Below are 22,133 nucleotides of genomic sequence, written 5' to 3'. Positions count from 1 at the left end.
TGAGGACTCCACCTTGAAGGGTGCCTAGGTCAAAGGACTCTTCAGCTGATACTGCACCCTGGAACCACACCCTAGCCTGTCTGTTGTACAAATACTCCCTAATCCACCCTAAAAGTTTCCCTTTCACACCTTTCATGATGAGTTCCTCCATGATAACATCTTTATTGGCCCTATCAAAAGCACCCTTGAGGTCTATAAAAGCTCTGCAGGTGACAGTGTCATTACTTAAACATTTAACAAAACAGCTGGCAGTGGAGCGACCCTTCATAAACCCATGGAGATTAGGGGACATCAAGTCACGCACCTTATAAATGAGACGTTGCAGGATGACCCTTTCCATTAGCTTGCATAAACAACTGGTGAGAGAAACTGGACGAAAAGTGCCGTCACCCTTAGGTATGGGAACAATGAGAGCAGATTTCCATGAAGGAGGCAAAACACTGGAGGAATACGACATGTTTAGGAGATCAAGAATGGGGTTATCAGGCAGGGCAAGGAGAGGGTAAAGGACATCATAGGTTAAACCATCCTGACCAGGGGCCGTCGACTTGCCAGGCCGAATAGCGCGAAGGAGCTCATCCAAAGTAAGAGGAACACAAGTGTCGTCTACCAGGGCCACATTATGATGTACAAGGGCCATGCGCCGCAGCTGATGGCAGGCAAGAGCATCTCGATGGGAGGCAGGCAGCCCAGCCACAGCAGAGGCATGCGTCCATGTTTGCAATAATGTCTGTGCCCTCCCAGCAGGATCAGGATCCCTAACGGGATGGTTAGGTTTGCCCCTAACCATGTTGACATGGAGCCAAATCCTCTGCAGTGTCTGAGTCTTACGCAGCCGCCCCAAGAAGTCACCCCAGTATCGCTGCCGAGCCTGTTGACGAAGGTCAGTGAGGTGTCGAGCAACAGACACCATTGCATCCCTGGCATCATAGTCGGTGGGGTCACGCTGCCACCGCCTCTGGTAGGTGTCAAGAGTTTGCTGGCAAGAAAGTATGACAGGATCCTTAGCATAAGAGGAGGAGCAATGAGTGACGGCATGTACCCTAGGAGCCCTATAAGATGGGGACACAAAGCCTTCAGTAACTGCAACAAGGCCCTGATACAAGGAATTAACATCAGAAAAGGTGGCCTTGGCGACAGTGTACCAAGACTCAACACATGAAACAAGCCTTGGCATTCGGGCAGCAGGAACAGTAAGCCTCTTTCTAGGTGTAATAGGCACAAAAGACCAAGGGAGAGTAGTTTCCAGAGCAAAGTGGTCGCTGAGTAAAGTAGGCAACAACCAAGTCTCAATAGAGCACGGGGACATGTTGGACAGGGCTACATAGTCTAACCTGCCACCTTGAGTATGTGTAGGGACACTGTCACCTGTGAGCGTTACGGTATATGTGGCGTCAAGAAAAGCTTTCTAACGAACCCCGTTTACATTGGTGGTCAAATGACTGCCTAGGTCCATATGACGAGCATTGAGATCCCCCATTAGCAATGATTTTTCTTCCAAGAAGCAACCTGGGAGGTTGTCAGCACGAAAGGCACAAGCATGGACATACAAATTTATACAATACAGGGGACCATTAGGAACATGCAGACACACAATAAGAAACTCCATACCCCCAGTAACCCCCATCTCATGAAAAGTAACAAGAAGTCCATGTTTGACATATGTTGTTAACCCTCTACTGCTACCATCTCCAGGTCCTAGAGAGTGAGTCACGTAACCTCTCAACTGTGGCACCTCGGGCCCGACCTCCTGTAGGGCAATGATATCGGGTTTCTGCGTTATAGCATACGAGTGGAGATCAGTGAACCGGGCACGCAGCCCGTTAATGTTCCAGGTCAGGAAGCGATAGGTCGTGCAGGCCATTACGAGGTCAAGGAGATACCCAGGGGCTGGTGCTGAGTGCCATCCATTTTTGCAAGGATGGTCTGCATGGTAGTAAGCATGCCCGCTACCGAAGTCTCCAGCGAATCCAGCCGAGAGCAGACTGCGGTCAGGCCAGAGCCACCCACAATCTGGGCACCGCTGCCGGAGGTGTGCGAAGCCACATGGGTTCCCGTAGCCTACACAGGAGGAACTGGACTGAGAGGAGTACTGGCTGCTGCCTGAGGCTGGGGATCGGCTGCCGGCGAGAGCGGCAGAGAAGAGGACCCTGCAACATCAGCAGTCACAGGAGACGGGCCAGGAGGGGGACATGGAGCAGGGGGAACAGGGCGAGCTTCCACAGCAGTGAGGCGCACAGAAACTTGAGCAAGAACAACAGGGAGGTTGGCTATTTCCTTTTGGAGGGAGACCAGGAGGTCAGCAGCAGGAGCGGAGACTAGTGGACCCCCAGCGGGGACTGCAGGGGCAGGTGAAGACTCAATGACAGTGCCAGCGGAGGGTTGTCGAGGTCCAGAGCTTGGTAGAGGAGTTTCCCAGGCATTATGGGCAAGAGGCGGTGCAGGGCGGTAGGCTGCAGGAGGGACATTTTGACGGGTGAAGGGGTCCGACTGTTCCCGAAGGGAGCTGAAGAAGGAGGCAGGTTTCACAGGACACGCCCTGGATTGGGCATTATGAGGGCCACCACAATTGCAGCACAGAGGAGGAAAGGAGGCACCGTCCTGGATACGTTTCTGACACTCCTCCGAGAGGTGGCGGCCAGCACAGAACCGACACCGAGGCAAGGATCTACACTTCCAGTCCTTATGACCCCAGCGACTGCAATGGTGGCAGAGGTCAGGCTCAAGTCGGTAAGGAGTGACCTGCTTTCTTCCCAGGCCACATATCCACACTTCATCAGGGATCGCCCTGCACCGAACCAAGTAGTTGTGGGCGCGCCTCCTGACCCACAAACCGCCTCCTCAGTGACAAAAAGCCCGGAGGAGTGGCTAAGCAGTTCACTGACACATAGGTGGGCACACCATGAACAAGAACAGTTCTTGGTGACCCTTCCAACGGGACCAGGACCTCCCCCAGAAAGCCCTGCGTCACAAGCTGATCGTACACTGGCCCAGTATCCAGCGTGATGTAAGGAACGTTCCTACCCTCCTTGAACAGCGGGTTGCCCTCTGGGTGCTGTTTGAGAAGTCCCATGAACCACAGGTGGTTGGCAGCCGTCGTCTCCTGACCTGTGGTGAGGGGCCACAATAAACTACGCCGTGTCTTGGGCACCTGTCCCTGGGTAACAGTAACACCCGCAGCTGCTGAGATATCCATACCGTGACCCTCTTCCGGGGCAGGAGGGACGAGAGCCGCTTCTACAGGGGCTGAGACACGGGCGGCGAGGAGGGTGGCTCCGAGCGTGACTTTTTTTTCCATGGTGTCGGGCGATGGCGAGGAGGTTGAGGAGGCGTCACTGGTTATACTACCGGCTTGACTGTTGGCAGGACTCCGTGACCGGTCTCTGGGCTCATTCCCAGGGAGGGAGTAAGCACGCTTCCACTGGAGAAGCTGCCTGGACCGAACAAGGCAACGTTTTTTGGCTTTGCTAGTCATAACAAAGTCAGCGTGGGGGACGGGAACGTAAACCTGGAGTAGGTAGGAAGACACCTACCGAGCGGGCGCAAGCCACTCCCGGTGAGGTATATATGGGAGGTGAGAAGGGAGCTGAAGCCCTCCAAAGACCCTTCCCATGTCCTCACTAACCGTTTCCCTATTGTCTCACCAACACCGGAGAGTAGTTCAGCATGCTCTCTAAAGACAGATCCTCTCTCTATCCACACCACACTGCATTCACACAACATATACACCTTTTCCCAAAATCAAAATTTCAAAATGGCGCACATACAAGCCTCAGGTCCCCGACTGGGGGACCACAAATTCCCCAGGAGGACTCCCTTCTGGTTGCCGACCCGAGAGGTGTCTTGATAACTCCTCGAACCTCTTTCTTCTCAATTTCTGCAACATTCGCGGTCTTCGCTCTAATTTTCATTCTGTGGAACATCATCTCTCCTCCTCTAAACCTCACCTTCTCTTCCTTACCGAAACACAGGTTTCTGAGGCTACTGACAGCAATCTCTACTCTGTTCCCTCCTACTATCTCTATCCTAAATTTCAATCCAAAGCTGGATGTTGCGCCTACGTGCGCAACGACATCACTTGCCCACGACCTTGACTCTTCTGAATTTTCTACCATCTGGTTAAGACTTCACTGTCATTCTATTACTAAATACATCTGTGCTGTTTATCTCTCACCTAACTCTACCAACTATGTAAAATTCTTTGACTATTTGAATTCTAAAGTGGAGCACATCTTGACCCAATCTCCCTTCGCTGAAATCTCCATCCTAGGAGATTTCAATGTTCACCACCAGCTTTGGCTTTCATCCTCTTTCACTGACCATCCTGGTGAACATGCCTACAACTTTGCTATCCTCAACGACCTAGAGCAGTTGGTCCAGCACCCTACACGTATTCCCGACCGTCTTGGAGATCGGCCCAACATTCTAGACCTCTTCCTTACCTCAAACCCTTCTGCTTATTCTGTCAAACTGTTCTCTCCGTTGGGTTCCTCCGATCACAATCTTATTTCTGCATCCTGTCCTATCGCTCCTGTACACCCTCTGGACCCACCGAAGAGGCGATGCTTCTGGCATTTTGCTTCAGCTCGGTGGGACGACCTGAGGATGTACTTTTCCGATTTCCTGTGGAATGATTATTGCTTCCAGGATAGAGACCCCTCTGTGTGTGCTCAGCGCATCACAGAGGTGATTGTCTCTGGAATGGAGGCATACATTCCTCGTTCTTTCTCTACTCCTCACGCTATAAAAAGCCTTGGTTTAATCATGCTTGTTCTCGTGCTGTCAATGATAGAGAGGCAGCTCACAAAAGGTACCAGAGCCTTCAAACTAATGCTAATTATGAACTTTACATTTCTGCCCGAAATCGTGCCAAATCTATTCTCCGACTAACCAAAAATTCTTTCATTAATAGAAAACGTCAAAACCTTGCTTTCTCTAACTCTTCCCGTGACTTCTGGCATCTAGCCAAAAACATCTCCTCCAACTTCACTTCTTCATCTTTTCCTCCACTCCTCAGTCCTGACGGCAACACTGCCGTCTCATCTATCTGTAAGGCTGAACTCTTCTCTCAAACTTTTTCTAAAAACTCTACTCTGGACGATTCTGGGCATATTCCTCCTACTCATCCCCCCTCTGACTCCTTTATGCCTGTTATAAAGATTCTTCAAAATGATGTTTTCTATGCCCTCTCTGGCCTCAATCCTCAGAAGGCTTATGGACCTGATGGAGTGCCTCCTATTGTCCTTAAAAACTGTGCCTCCGTGCTGTCACCCTGCCTGGTCAAACTCTTTCGCCTCTGCCTGTCAACATCTACCTTTCCTTCTTGCTGGAAGTATGCCTTCATACAGCCTGTGCCTAAGAAGGGTGACCGCTCAATCCTCAAACTACCGTCCTATTGCTTTACTTTCTTGTCTATCTAAAGCTTTTGAATCAAGCCTGAACCGGAAGACTCAACAGCACCTTTCCACTTCTGACCTTCTCTCTGATCGCCAGTATGGGTTCCGCAAGGGGCGTTCTACTGGTGATCTCCTAGCCTTCTTAACTGACTCTTGGTCATCCTCTCTTAGCCGTTTCGGTGAAACTTTTGCTATTGCGCTGGACATATCAAAAGCTTTTGATAGGGTCTGGCACAAATCCTTGCTTTCTAAACTACCCTCCTACGGTTTCTATCCTTCTTTCTGTACCTTTATCTCCAGTTTCCTTTCTGACCGTTCTATTTCTGCCGTGGTAGACGGTCACTGTTCTTCCCCTAAATCTATTAACAGTGGTGTCCCACAGGGTTCTGTCCTATCTCCCACTCTTTTTCTGTTGTTCATTGATGATCTTCTTTCCAAAACGAACTGTCCTATCCATTCCTACGCCGATGATTCCACTCTGCTTTACTCAATTTCTTTAGAAGACCCACCCTTCAGGAACTTAACGACTCAAGGCTGGAGGCTGCAGAACGCTTAGCCTCAGACCTTACTATTATTTCCGATTGGGGCAAGAAGAACCTGGTGTCCTTCAACGCCTCAAAAACACAGTTTCTCCACCTATCCACTCGACACAATCTTCCAAACATCTATCCCCTATTCTTTGACAACACCCAGCTATCACCTTCCTCAACACTAAACATCCTCGGTCTATCCTTAACTCAAAATCTCAACTGGAAACTTCATATCTCATCTCTTACTAAATCAGCTTCCTCGAGGCTGGGCGTTCTGTACCGTCTCCGCCAGTTCTTCTCCCCTGCACAGTTGCTGTCCATATACAGGGGCCTTGTCCGCCCTCGTATGGAGTATGCATCTCATGTGTGGGGGGGCTCCACTCACACAGCTCTTCTGGACAGAGTGGAGGCTAAGGCTCTTCGTCTCATCAGCTCTCCTCCTCATGCTGATAGTCTTCTACCTCTTAAATTCCGCCGCCATGTTGCCTCTCTTTCTATCTTCTATCGATATTTCCACGCTGACTGCTCTTCTGAACTTGCTAACTGCATGATTCCCCCCCTCCCGCGGCCCCGCTGCATTCGACCGAGTTTCTACTCATGCTCATCCCTATACTGTCCAAACCCCTTAGGCTGCGTTTACATAGAGCTATACTATACGGGTATACGGGCACGTTTTCGGGGGGCACGCGTATAGCTGGAATCGAACAAAGGGAATTCCATATACCGCGCTACATAGGAGGGCACTATACGAAATGCCGTATAGCTGCGTATAGTATAGTATAGCGAGAATCGAACATGTTCGATTTTCGTGCACCGTATACCGCCAGATAACCATCGTGCTTAGTTGTGGCAGGCTGTAATTTTTCCAAGGTAAGTTAATAAATACATAGATTATTGAGATTCATTTCAGCGGAATTTCGAAGCACATGCACAATTTGCATTTTAGCATTAAAAAAAGTATTTTGTAGCCTATTTGTATTTATATTTACTATTTAGAGTTAAATAATTTGAGGAGAGAGAGAGAGAGAGAGAGAGAGAGAGAGAGAGAGAGAGAGAGAGAGAGAGAGAGAGAGAGAGAGAGGAAGAAAGGATGGACACAGAGGATTTTGTAGCTGTTGTATGACATCCGCATGTAGTTGAAAAACACCGTCTCATCAGGATGATCGATCAGGTTCTGAAATGTGGTGTGGAACTCCCCCAACTCAGGTCTCATTTGGAAGTGCTGTCGTACCCATGTTTTTCTTTTCTTCCCATGTCTCTCCTCAGCCTCCATCAGTAAAAAGAGAGCCACATCTTCTTCGTCTGAAGAATCCATGTTGACGGCATCCGACTGGAAGTATAGTGTACGTGTGCAGCCCTATGTAACCCGCCGTGTCCGTATAGAGTATAGCGTATAGCGTATACCGAATAGCGAATATCGTATACCGTATACCGTATAGTTCTATGTAAACGCAGCCTTATGCAAGAGTTAACCAGTATCTTCACTCTTTCATCCCTCACGCTGGTAAACTCTGGAACAATCTTCCTTCATCTGTATTTCCTCCTGCCTACGACTTGAACTCTTTCAAGAGGAGGGTATCAGGACACCTCTCCTCCCGAGATTAACCTCTGATTTTGGACACTCCTTTAACCTCTGTTCGGGAGCAGTGAGTAGCGGGCCTTTTTTTCTTTTTTTTTCTTTGCGCCCTTGAGCTGTCTCCTTAGCTATAAAAAAAATAAAAAAAAATAAAAACAAGCAGCCCGCAAGCGGGCAGCAGGAGAACTGTGCTAATCAGACTTTCTATACAACAAAGTGAGGTCATTCTTTGTTGATTTATAACATAAGGTACTGACTATCATGTGTATGAAGGTACCTCAAGCTAACCTAACCTAATCTAACAAAACCCAAAGCAGTTACTATATAAATTTCATAAATGCTCCCTTATTAATGAAACTTTCCATACAACAGAGTGAGGTCATTCTTTGTTGATTTATACCTTAAGATGCTGGCTATCAAGTGTCTGAAGATAGCCTAAACTTAACTTAACAAAACCCCGAACAGTTATTATAGGTCTTGACTCAGAAAATTAATATATGCTTCCTTACTAATGAGACTTTATATACAATAAAGTGAGGTCATTCTTTGCTGATTTATACCATAAGGTGCTGGATATTATGCGTTTGAAAACACCCTAAACTTAACCCAACCTAACCTAACAAAGCCCCAAACAATTACTATAGGTCTTGACTCAGAAAATTAATATGTCTACTTTCTAATGGGACTTTTTATACAACAAAGTAAGGTCATTCTTTGTTGATTTATATCATAATGTGCTGGTAACCATGTGTTCAAAGATACCTTAAACTTCCTTACAAAACTCAAAACAGTTATATACGTCTTCACTCAGAAAATTCATATATGCTCCCGTACTAATGAGACTTTATATACAAGAAAGTAAGGTCATTCTTTGTTGATTTATACCATAATGTGCTGGCTGTCATGTGTTTTAAGATACCCTAAACTTAACATATCCTAACCTATCAAAACAACGAACAGTTTCAATTCATCTCCTCTCAAAAAATTCAAATATCCTTCCTTACTAATGAGACTTTCTATACAACAAAGTGAGGCCTTTCCTGTATTCCTGCTTAATTTATACCATAAGGTGTTGTCTATCATGTGTTTGAAGATACTCTAAACCATAACCTAACCTAACAAAACCACGAACACTTACTATACATCTTGACTCAGAAAATTCATATAAGCTTGCTTACTAAATGACTTTCTATAAAACACAGTGAAGGCTTTATTTGTTAATTTATGCTATAGGTGTCTGGTTATCATGTGTTTGAAAGTTCCTTAAACTTAACCTAACCTATTGGAAATACAATTTTTGTTGCTTAAAACTTTTTTTTTAATTACTAGTTATATTAAACAACATTTATTGACACACAAAATTCCCGGTCCCTGAAAATCCTGAAATCTTTCCTCGGAAAGTTAATATTTTTCGGAAATTTTCCCACCCTTGGCAACACTACTGTTGACATTTCTTTCCTTGCGCTTTTTCAGTAAAGCTCTCGTCCCATCCGACAAAGTCATACTGGTCCCCGTTCCAAGCAAGCCTGGCAGCACGACTTTGCGATGTTCTCCGTTATTACACTTTATTTAATAATACCTATAAGAATTCCAATAATTTTCATATACTACAAATGCAAAAAACGTCATGCATGCATTGGAACTATATGGAGTTCATTGACACCGTTCACAAGAAGCGAGTATTAGAAATCCCTGTGGTACGAAAACGGGCTCTCGAGTAATAAGGAGCCCTTGCGCAAATCCACGCACAACGAGGTACTTTGACCACTCAGAATCAACTTTTAACAGCGCTGACCAACCATGGCCAGGCAACGCATACACGTATCATATGAGACGATACTGGGTTGACGTACAGCGATAAAGTGTATGGAGTTTGCAAGTTAACATTTGTAGAGTTATTCTTGTGTCGTCGTTGTATGTAGTGTGCTGAATTAGTGTAAAAAGATGTTCACCTATGAATCGTTGCGCTTGCTGACACAAGAAAGAGCGGGAGATAGACACAATGGGATTACACTTATATTTATTTTGTTAATGGCAGAGGAATTGCAGTTACGAAGTTATGATAAGCTCACCGATCACTAATTTGCTTACGCCTTCCCCAAGCGGATCAGGCGAGGATTCAGCGTCCTGCTGGTGTGTTATTTGAACTACGCCATGCTACAAGAGAAACTACCGCCAAAAACAGATCTTTGGTTTGTATTTCTCCATAATTCAAGCAGGTTTGTCAATTGTAAAAAAAAAAATGCATACAATCTCTTCCTCATAAACAATAGTGAATTTGATGCATCCAGATGCCCTCAGGATAGCATGGTAACATGATAAATGGTATACTATTTATCTATTTATCAATTTACATTTTTTTTTCATAAGCTAGATGCATGAAGGCGTACATGTAGATAAACTTATAAAACAGATTACATATATGTCTGCAACGAAGGTTTCCAGTAAATATAATAAGCCAGGACGAGTAACATGTTATATTATTTCCAAGCCAAAGCTTCAGTAAGTGCACAGTGGCAGTTGTCACACTCAAGCCTACGATGAAGTAACCTTTTTGACAGGAGCTGCTGCCTCCCTCCACCGGCTGCAGGTGATGGCTGTAGCCGCTGGGCGAGGCTTGTCCTGAGTCTTGACCCTGAGCTTATGCAGCCCCATGCGCTGGTCTTTGGCACACAGTTCTGCACAACAGAGATTATGTGATTATTAGCGTCATATATACCAATAATAATGCTTACTGCATATACCTCTATTATTCATACCCCACGGATATCCATACATCCATCGAATTGTGTTCCATTTTAACTCATGGAATTAATTATATAGAACATGTTTTGGTGCCCATGATAAGTTTTCTGAATACATGTAATCTCAGACTAGTCTCTAGGCCTGTGCGTGCGTATTCTATGTATTGTCGTGGCAAGAAGTCAAATACATTTGTTTCTCTGAACACTCGCGCATGGAACACATTCGTGTGGCATTAACTAAAGCTTTGTGACTGCGTCTATATTCTGAGCCATGCCATGGTGGCTCGCCACTGGTGGTTGTGAAAGACACCATTAATTTATATGGGAGACCCAGCATCCGTTGCCTAAAACTGACGCCGTGACACTTTTGTATTTCAATAAAAATAATTTTTTGCATGTTGTTTGTCTTGAATCATTCGCGTGTTTGTCATAACTGAACGCTGATTCCTTTTCGTTAAGTCTTGCATAACAATATTTTTGCCTTAAGATAACTGTACACCCTCATGTTGCACGCCCTCGTAGCCAACCGGTTAGCGTTCCTAGCTGCGAATCCGCGGACTCGAGTTCGAACCCCTGCCCGGGCATTCGGCGTGCAGTTCACCCAGCTGTTCATCCTCCCTTTTGGGCTATAGTATTTCGGCACACTCTCAACACCTCTCGCTTCCTCTCATATGTCAGCTATTTTCTACCTTTAAATGAATTTAATTAAATAATTGGATAATCCAATAAGGTCATATAGTGTTAAGATTGTTTCGTTTTTAGGATAATAACAAAGATTTTGTATAAATATCACGACACTTGACAATGTTGTATTCCATCGTTGTCACTGTGTTCAACCTGAGCCAGGTCACTTCCCTCAAGGTCACGTACCAGGATGGAAGGCTCAGCGTGTGTCCCGCCTCTCCCAGCTCTCTCTCTCCCTGTCTCTCCACGCCTTAGTCGTGGCTACACAGCCGCGAGAAAGAACTTATTCACAATGTAAACAAATACTTTTTAGACGAGAAAGCCAACAGAGGATTTATCATACCAACCGCAAGAGTAACTGCAAGAACAGCGAGAGCCACTAATGTTAGTGAAAGAAATGTTGAAAGAGTTTGCGTTAAACTGAACCACGGTTGTATGACGCAGAGGTCACCAGGACAGCCTGTATTCTCGTCCCCGAAGAAGCCGGGCAGTGCTGCAGTAGTGAGAGCTAGGAGAGGCGGGACACACGCTGAGCCTTCCATCCTGGTACGTGACCTTGAGGGAAGTGACCTGGCTCAGGTTGAACACAGTGACAACGTTGGAATACAACACTGTCAAGTGTCGTGGTATTTATACAAAATCTTTGTTATTATCCTAAAAACGAAACAATCTTAACACTATATGACCTTATTGGATTATCCAATTATTTAATTAAATTCATTTAAAGGTAGTAAATAGCTGACATATGAGAGGAAGCGAGAGGTGTTGAGAGTGTGTGGCAAGGTGCGGGGCGGGGCTGACCCTGCAGCCGCCACCACCCCACCCGCCAATTTCTCGTGGAAATACTATAGCCCGAAAGGGAGGATGAACAGCTGGGTGAACTGCACCAGCTCAGAGGAGGATGACCAAGAAGATTCATGGGCTGAGGAACCTCCCATATCAAGATAGGCTGCAACATCTCAACTTACATTCACTAGAAAGACGAAGTGTGCGGGGAGATCTGATAGAAGTATTCAAATGGGTCTAGGGTTACAACAAAGGCGATATAAGTAAAGTACTGAGAATTAGCCAACAGGATAGAACACGCAGTAATGGATATAAATTGGAAAAGTATAGATTTAGTAGGGAAATAGGCAAGCATTGGTTTAGTAATAGGGTGGTGGGGGAATGGAATAGACTCAGCAATCACATGGTGAGTGCAGGGACGATAGTTTCTTTTAGGAGTAGACTGGATAGGTAAGCTACATGGACGAGGATGACAGGTGGTAGTGGGGGGAATCTGGAGCTGCCCCGTGTAGGCCATTAGGCCTCTTCCAGTCTCCGTATGTTCTTATGATCAAGAACAACTAGGCCACCACCACTACTACCATAACTATTACAATCACTGGTGTCACAACCACCACCTGCTTATCTGCCTTGAGTTGTGGCCTTGCTTTTTTTTTTTAATCACCTTTACTGTACCGATTCTTTCAAAACTTACCCGAGTTTGTGGGTACACGGGATATCATTCCACCCGAAGCTTTTCGTCCACATCTCGACGCAGTCTTCTCCTAGAAAGTCGTCGGGTTGTCCTTTCTCCCACCTGGAGATCACACACATTTATGACGAAATGCAAACATTATACATATTATATATATAGATATATATATATATATATATATATATATATATATATATATATATATATATATATATATATATATATATATATATATACATACATTCAGTAAAGCCTTTATAACTCGGCATGATAGGGGCTCCCAGCTTTGCCGAGTTATTCAGTATTCCGAGTTATACAAATCCCTCATTCCCCTTCCCCCCTATTGCATATAGTCAAAAATTTTAAAACACTACATACACTACACAGCAGCAGTAAAAGCTTAAATTAACACATACAAATGATGGGGCTGCTGTAGTCATGTAGTCCAAGCAGACAACACGTGGGTGTTTGAGGAACGAGCAGGGAGAGTGAGGGTACATGTTTTTAATACAGGAATAGCGCGGGCAAGCCTTGACGAGTGTAAACCACGAGATATGGAGATAACTCGGCAGCATACCGAAATCAATAAGAGAATGCTGGAGAGTGAGATCAGGTGGCCCAAGTGTGGAAACATTTTCTAAGAAAATGTGGGTAAGGCACGCCAAGTGTAGACGACAGGATGTGGTTAAAACTAGGCAATATGCCGTGATGCATGAATTTTTTCAATTTCTTTTTTTATTTGTTTGAATTCAAAAATTTTTATGAATATTTCGTTGCATTGCCGAGTTTATATATATATATATATATATATATATATATATATATATATATATATATATATATATATATATATATATATATATATATATATATATATATATATATATATATATATATATGGGGGGTGGGCTACGAGCGATGTGTTGGTCCTCATGGATCTGGTACCAGGAACATCAGCAGCTCTCTCCTCCTGAATTTTGCAAAATCCAGAAGGTTGAGAATTGCGGGTTCCTGGTACCAGAGACCAGAGCTGCACCGCTGGACTTGGTATAGCGATGCCGGAGGGGTAGCTAAAGAGATCGACCACATTCTCGTAAGTACTCGTTGGAGGATCCTTCAGAACTGCAGGGTTTACCGGAGTGCTGAGTTCTTTGCAACTGACCATAGGCTTGTTGCTGCAACACTCAAGATTCATGTCAGGTCAAGAAGAATCTCGAGATGCAACACTACTGTGTTCCATCTCGGAGGCTGAAGGACCTCTCATGTGCTCAGGAGTATGCAGTGACAGTCTCAAATCGGTTCGAAGTGCTTGGCACCCTGGAGGACCCTGTAGAGTTGTGGGATACCTTCAAACGTGAGACTCTGCAAGCTGCCAAGGAGTGCATTGGAGAGTGCCTGATATCTAGGAGTGGCTTTGCCTCGGTGGAGACGCTGGAGAATATTGAGGAGAGTCGCGCTGCCAGACTAGCTGGGAACTGGGACCAATACAGGGCTCTGTCACGTAGGACCAGAGCTCTCCTGAGGAGAGACAAGGAGAGGTATGTCAGGGGTCTCGCTGAGGAAGTCGAGGGCCATTTAAATGAGAATGACCTTCGACCTGCTTACCGAGCCCTGAAGAAGCTCCGCTCTAAGTCTCCCTCTCAGGTGAGCGCTATCCGATCAGCTGACGGCTGCCTTGTGTCGGACATGGATGGGCAGAGGGCTCGTTGGGCTGAGTACTTTGAGAAGCTGTACATGGCGGACCCTCCACGTGGGCAGCTTCCAGTTGCTGGGTTGCTGGTGGCGGATGCTGACCCACCCATTGACGAAAGCCCACCCTCTCTGGGCGAGGTCAGAGAGGCTGTGGCCAAGTTGAGGGGTGGAAAGGCACCTGGCACCTGTAACATCAGTGCGGAGCTGCTCAAAGCTGGAGGTGAGGCAATGATCCGCGGGTTGCATGCGGTCTTGACTGCCGTATGGCAGTCCGGTACCATTCCTCCTGACTGGAAGAGGGGGTTGGTCGTCCCTATCTGGAAAGGGAAAGGGGACCGCCAGGGCTGCAACAACTACCGTGGTATTACACTGCTCAGTGTGCCAGGCGAGGTACTTGCCCACCTATTGCTGATGCGAATTCGCAGCCAGCTGCTGAAGCTACAGAGACCTGAACAGTTTGGGTTCACGCCTGGCAAGTCAACAACTGACCGTATCCTAGCGCTTCGCGTACTGGTGGAGCGCCGACGTGAGTTTCGACAAGGGATGGTTGCAGCCTATGTCGATCTCAATTAAGAAAACGTCTGACTCAGTGCATCGTAAGGCACTCTGGGATCTTCTGCGACTGCGTGGGATTCCTGCAAGGAATATTGGTCTGCTGACTGGCCTGTATTCTGGGACAGAGAGTGCTGAGAAGTGTGTGAGGGGCTTGTCCAGCTTTTCCCGTGAATGCGGGAGCGAGGCAGGGCTGTGTTCTTGCCCCATCGCTTTTCAACACTTGTATTGACTGGATACTGGGCAGAGTTGTGGACCAGAGTCACTACGGAGCATCCATCGGCAATACCAGGGTCACTGACCTTGTTTTTGCTGATAATGCAGTAATCATGGCGGAGTCGCTGGAGGTCTTGCTGATGGGAGAGTGAAGCACCGTGCCCCATTTGTGCATGATCACCTATTGTGGAAGTATGTGTACATGTAACCTGTGCCTAAGAAGGGTGGCAGCTCTAATCCTTCAAAGTATCACCCTAAATTTTTGCTTTCTTTTCTTATAAACCTTTTGAAACTATCCCTCACAGGAAATTTTTCAAGTATCTATCAACTTTTGACCTCTCTGATCACTAGTGCGGATTCCGAAAGGGTCCTTCTTATAATGATCTTGCTTTCCTAACTTACTCCAGCTCATCCTCTCTTAGCCGTTGGGGTGAAACTTGCGGCTTGGATATTTCGAAAGCTTTGGACAGTCTGGCACAAATCTATGCTTCCTAAACTACTCTCTTACGGATTCTATCCCTCTCTCTGTACTTTAATCCCCAGTTTTCCTCAGGTCTGTCCGTCTCTGCTGTAGTAGATGGTAACTGTACTACTCTTAAACCTATACATCGTGGTGTTTCGCAAGGCTCTGTTGTCTCACACTCTTCTTATTGTTCATTAAATAATTTCTTTTCCAACAGACTTTTCTATCTAATCCTGTAACTGCCCTCAAGAGTGGAGTATCAAGACGCCTCTGAATGACTCGGGCTTCTCTACCTCGGAAGCTTCAACCGAGCATTAATTGCTTTGGCGCCCTTGAGCTTCCTCCTTCCCTTAATTAAGAAAAAAAAGCATGACTATAAATAATGGCCAGTTGTAACCCCTCTCCCAGATGCTAACTTTATAATGTTGAGGACAGTTCCACAAGCAGCTTTTGTCTCATCAGCAGCAAAATTTCCTCCCTTTTCTATAGTCTATCGATACTGCCATATTATCTTGCTATCTGCGTGCCTTTGCTCCTTCCTGCTGCGGTTTTGTTGCACACATTTTTTTTTTATTATATGTGAGGTTGGTCAGGAGTAGAATATTTACCAATCACCTTCACGTCAGCTTATGGAATAAAAAGTGTTCCGTAGATAACGTGGAGAGGCACGCTGCGTTTGAAAGATTCAGGTTCTTCTTTTGTCAATAGGTGATGATGATGATATGTGATCGCCTGCATCATGAATCAACGAGGTACGGTTAACGAAGAACGAGTATCAGGGGTCAACGGGAAGCACAGACAATCCCTCCAACAGTTGCTAGGAAAGAGAATCGAACACAGGGTCGGTATTCTCAGCCTCTCATGTCAACTATTCCCAAAGGCCGAAAAGGAGATTAACTTGGTTTCCATGAGTGTTTTCCACGTTCATGGTACAGAATAAGGATCAAACTACCACCAGGGTCATTAAACTACCCCAGGAAATGCCCAAAACTCCTACGAAAGCTTTGTCTTGGGCTACTACGAAAGCTTTGGTTGGGCGCCGAAATATTTAAAAATATGGTCCCAGGTCGTCTCGCCCATGAGCCCGAGTCTCTACTAACTAGGCTACCGCGGCTTCCAATTAAATCGGTATGTTTATTCAAAGGATTTCATGTTCTACAGTATCAACCTATAGTTTCTTTGACTTTATGGATGTAATATGAAACTGATATTAAGGGACTTGACTTGGAACCCATCTAATGTTCCTTTCTGCCGCTCCATATTTTTGTCATCAAATGTGCAACCTTGTGTAATCAATCATTTGAACTGCTATATTTTGTAAGATATAATCCCTAGCAAAACAGTGTTTTGACTTTCACGAGTGAATTCCACCAGCAGGCATATATGTAATATAATATATGTAATCTAAACGTCAGGAAGAGTAGAATGTATGAAATGTATTGGGCTGCATGGAGCTGCTCTATTTCTCAAACCATGACTATGTTGAGGCCGGATGCTAGAAGATGATTCGGCTGTTTGAGAAGTCGGCTTATAGCTGCATCTTGCCTTGGCTCAGATTGGCAGAAAAACGCACAAGAGGGTTCTGTGTGCTGATTTCTCACTAGCTCACAGTAAGACTGTGTAAAGTTAATTTTAGTGTAAATGCAACACAACCCCCTTTTTGTAGACCTAGAAAACAAACATTTGCCTGGAAATACTGCTCGAGGAAGCAACTATCTTCGACGGACTGCCACACCTTGGTAAAGTTTGTGCTAATTGACTCCCTGATACAGAAACATCAACATTGGCAGAACCTGCGTGTAAACACTAATGTGAAGTGCATTGCCATAAAATGTTGCCTCAAAGGTAATATAAGCTAGTGGGAAAGCAGCTAGAATGTTAAGTGCTGCCTGAACAGCAACATAATTGAGTCGGCAGGAAATTTTTTTTTAAAATTGGCAGCGTAGGGATGGAGGTAAGAAGGATAAGGAAACATCATTGGCAAGTGTGAAGATAATGGCTTAAAACAGAAGTGTTGAATTATTGTTTAACTTACGCAGTGTATCCTGGTCTTGAGCCATCGGTCCACACGAACACGTTCTCCTTTTGTTGGTCATTGATACCAATCCAGACTATATTTTTAATGTTTTCTGGAAGCCCAAGAAAGATTAAACGTATGAGCAGGGGATAGTTTTTCAAGTCTATAAAACAAAATTTCAGAAATAACTGACTCAAATAGCATCATTTGTATATAACCAAAATTGTTATGTCATTAATATTCTAATATACTTATTTGAAATTGGTGACAACCTACTGTCATTCAGATTTATAATTTAAGATTTTTAATGAAACAGCTTATTGAATCTTACGTCCGATGAACTGGTTTTCCCCTTGACTCGTAATTTTGACGAGGTCCCCTCCGTATGTCCTGCAATAGCTGCGAGCTTGATCCCAATTACGGCTGGACGTGCTATCAAAAAGGTAGCACGCAGATCCAAAACGCTGCCAGCCTGTCCAACATTCCAGCGGCGGTGCTGTGGTGGCAAATGGTCGGGTTACATTTGCCGAGTTAGATAGGTCGTAAAAAAATCCCCATTAAACAATGCCAAAGGAAATAAATTATGTGGGCAAGATAAAACATGATACAGGTGATTGTAATTTAAAGTCTATCTATCTATCTATATCTTCGACGCCCTGCTCGTTCGCGGGAACTTCCCACCAGGGGGTGGCAGCTGCAGAAGTGTTTCCATCTATCCCTGTTCTGGCACTCCCTCTCAGCACACTCAATCCTGCTAATTCCAACATTTTCGCTCCAATACTCACTCACCCTATTGATCCACCTCACAGGTGGTCTTCCCCTGACACCCCCTCCCTCAATCCTTCCCTCATACACTCTCCACGAATTCATTCTCCCCCATTCTCATCACGTGTCCAAACCATCTCAACGCACCACGCTTCATCCACTCCACCACTCCACTCCTTTTGCTGTCACACCCATTCCAAACCGCTCATATATGCTTTCACTACTTTCTCCATCCCATCCTGAAACACCACATGCACCTCTCATATAATTCATTTCCACTGCACGTATTCTCGATTGCCGTGCTGCATTCCATGTCCACGTCTCTGATGCATATGACAGAGTTGGCAGGATAATCTGTTCCTTATTCCCCTCTTTACCTCCATGCTCACACTTCTTCCTTTCATAATTTAAAGTTATGATGAGGAAATGTAATTGTATGCTTACTGCTAAGAAGGTTAATAATTGTTACATGGTATGAGGGAACTGGGAACCCTAATTAAATCAGCTGTGGAAACATCTCGACGACAACACAAAAGGTGCATTAGGAACATCTGTTGGTTCTGGAGGAGGAGAATTTAGAGATCCCATAAAGCCTCTGCATGGTGTATGTACGAATTTTTTTAAATATAACTAGCAAACAGCATACTGGTTAATCGGTATCACTTGATGCATCTCTTTTATAGCCGGTCAGCGCATGGGCTTTGTGATCCCTTATACCAGGGTTAAAGCCCCACCGCAAGCAGCTGGCAATTTTCAACCATCGCCGAGTGGCTGAAGATTACCCGCATGCTGTCCAGATCATCAATTAACTTCAACTAAAGCGACTTTGGATAAGAGGAGCACTAAGGGGGAGGGTGGCATCGTGGTCCAAGCAAGATTCATATATCATGACAGCCATTAAAATACAATCCCCGCGCCACTAACGGGATGGGGCCGTCCATCAGTCCCAACAAAAGAGCCTACTGGCATTAAAGACATCAAATATAGAAAACAAAATGAGAAAATATAGATAATATTAGACTTCCACGTGCATATGTGAACTACATCAATGCAGAGTTAAAGCATCGAGGCATGTCATAAAGAGGGTTTACAGTGAATTTGAGCTGTGTGAAACGTAAATTTAGGCAACATTGGTGTCAAATGATCATGCATGAAAATGCGTCACGAGGTAGAGGAGCGCTGTTAAGCACGTCATTGTCTATGCGAAGAGAACAGACTGGAGACATTGTGCGAGATGCCAAGAAAAGACCAAACCGTTGAGGGTTATATAACTTGTGATTTCAAAGCATTCTGTTACATGCATCACACACCTTTGGTAGTAGTTGTTGTAGGTTTGGTGGTTGTCGATGTAGTTGTGGTACCTCGGGTTGTGATAGTAGTTGGAGTTGTGGTTGAGGTTGTTGTTGAGGTGGTTGACGGTCTTGTTGTAGGTTTGGTGGTTGACGATGGAGTTGTGGTTGAGGTTGTTGTTGAGGTGGTTGACGGTCTTGTTGTAGGTTTGGTGGTTGACGATGGAGTTGTGGTTGAGGTTGTTGTTGAGGTGGTTGACGGTGTTGATGTAGATTTGGTGGTTGACGATGGAATTGTGGTACCTCGGGTTGTGGTAGTAGTGGTCGTAGTAGTTGGAGTTGTGGTCCAACCTGATGTTGGCGAGGTGGTTGGCGGTGTTGTTGATGAAGCTGGTGTTAGTGTAGAAAAAGAAAAAAAACTTTCATACACCTCCTGGACTTTTTGGGGATGACAGGCGGGCAAAACGACGAGTGTTGTTATCAGTGAAACGCTTGCGTGAAATAATAGCACACTGCACTGTCTTGATACAAGCCGTGCTGGTGCGCGAACTTTTTACTTTAATTAAGAGCTTTAAAACTCACGACTAGGCGCAACATAACAATACTGCTGTGTTTCACGCTAACTGGACGTCCCATCAGTAAACGTTCTGTATCGTCTTCAGTTAGTTTCCCCTTCTCAGATGATGTCAATATATTGGGGCCTTGTCCGCCCGCGTATGGAGTATGCATCTCATGTTTGGGTCGGGCTCCACACACACACACACACACACACACACACACACACACACACACACACACACAGCTCTGCTTGACAAAGTAGAGTCAAAGGCTCTTCGTCTCATCAACTCCCTTCCGGTTACTGACAGTTTTCTACCTCTTGCATTTCGCCGCAGCGTTGTATCCCTTCCGGACTTTTTTCTGCCCCTGAGCTGCCTCCCTTGGTGTAAAACAAATAATGACGCTATAAATAAATTCTCTGGTATTAGCATATTGGAAATCAGTGATTGATCTAGTGTTGTCTTGATGTGATTTAAATTAACACTTGAGGAAAAGGGAGAAAAAATGTGTATCATAAAAATGCAGCTGAAAAGAACATTGCAATGACAATGCCATGGTGTTACTAAGGGACGGCGGTGGCTGAGTGGTTAGCGTACGGGTCCCGCGTTCGCCGCGTTCCGGACGACGCGGGTTCGAATCCGCCGCTACCACCTGGCATTTTTCAGTCACCGCCGAGTGGCCTAAGACTACCCTCATACTGTCCTGAAGACCACTCATCAACCCGGACTCCAGAAGAACTGTCCAAGTGAATCAAGAATGAGCTCCGGGGGCAGCCTGGGCCAAGAATAGATGGTGCCACTATAAACACTTGCCTGCGCCATGACGGGCTTGGGCCGACCACCTGGCCTCTAAAGAAAGCCTACCGGCGCTACAAGCTAGAACGTAAAAAAAAAAAAAAAAGGCAGGGGGTGGGTGGGTGGTTGTTGGGTCTATGCATTAAAGTAGGGGGACAGTGCATCTTCCAGTAACTGCCCGTAACAGTTCATTCATTATATAATAGTCCTGTGTGTGCTAGGTTTCACGTTTAGCAATACCAGTCTCCCCAGCAAGCGCTAATATCACCATTGGTTCTCCTTACAGCGACAAGGGCAGTGTTGCTATTTGCCTGCAAGCATCTGTGGCTTTAACAGTTGCAAATAAAAAAAAGAGAAGGCCCCAGTTCTCTTCATGTCTTTACAAATATGAAATTCAACGAGCGATGGGCAAGAGGTTGTTAAAGGCAATGCTCGTCGTTGTTTGTTGGCGACGCGAAGGTCATCTATCGGCAATTTGATGAGCTGATACAGAATAAGTTATACTGCTCTCTCGAAAGTAATGGAATGTCCATCATTCAGAACTTCGTCCAGGGAGCCTGTAATTCGGGTAATCGAGGTTAGTGGACTCGAGTGTGTACTTCTATAGATAATTCCGGATCAGCATGCTGCTTCCTGAATGTAATATTGAAAAGAGGAAGAAGTGTCTTACCTCTGCAGAGCTTTCCGTTGGCAACATGTCCCATCCTACAGGAGAGCTGGCCCGTGGCGGAGTTACACTGACAGTTGGGACTTCCTTGCATGCAACTTCCTCCTGAGAAAAGACCAGATGCTAAATTCTTCATAATTACACAATATGGATATATTTAAAAAAAATTGCAATACTTTGGTGCTTCAGTTACAGTATTAGAGGAAAGGTCACCTGTCGTCACAGTGGGAGTGGCTGCACAGCTTCGTCCCTTAGGAACGGCACACCTTGGAACCAAGTGATGGGCACAAAGAGAGGTGTTGCCGGGTTTACAGAGACCTGTGCCAGCCACCGATCCGGTGCTCCAGATGAATCCATGAGGGCATCTCCGCACACTTTCCCGAAATCCTGTCTGGGGGGTGCTCTTAGCAGTACACACGTAGTAACTGCGACAGTCATACTGGTTCGGGAAACGGCCTTCCCTCTTACATGTAAACTTTTGTGGCTGATAGCTGCAGGGATCTTCACAACGCCCCGTTATTTCGTTAAACAGAAAGCCACAAGTACACTGAAACGTGTACTGAAGCAGTCCTCCAGTAGTCTGTACGCATTTGTAGTATTCAGTGCAGTCCTTGGGGTTGGGGAAAACTCCGTGTCTGCTGCACTCCACATAGTTTTCAGGGTACTGGCATGAATACGTCTTTTTGGAAAATATCATGTTCCTGTGGCAG

General features: G+C 45.4%; 1 protein-coding gene across 1 annotated transcript; it reads right to left on the bottom strand.

The window, feature by feature from the left end:
- Positions 1–17,358: 17,358 nt before the first annotated feature.
- Positions 17,359–20,287, bottom strand: LOC126995278 (probable serine/threonine-protein kinase fhkB). Its single transcript, XM_050854767.1, has 4 exons — positions 20,265–20,287; positions 19,426–19,794; positions 17,682–17,846; positions 17,359–17,462 (listed from the first exon to the last, which is right to left on the bottom strand). The coding sequence occupies exons 1-3, from the start codon at positions 20,285–20,287 to the stop codon at positions 17,786–17,788; spliced, it is 453 nt and encodes a 150-aa protein (XP_050710724.1). The 3' UTR covers positions 17,359–17,462; positions 17,682–17,785.
- Positions 20,288–22,133: the final 1,846 nt, after the last annotated feature.

Source organism: Eriocheir sinensis, chromosome 7, assembly GCF_024679095.1.
Source record: "Eriocheir sinensis breed Jianghai 21 chromosome 7, ASM2467909v1, whole genome shotgun sequence".
NCBI classification, from domain to species: domain Eukaryota; kingdom Metazoa; phylum Arthropoda; class Malacostraca; order Decapoda; family Varunidae; genus Eriocheir; species Eriocheir sinensis.
This window is presented reverse-complemented; position numbering and strand designations above follow the sequence as displayed.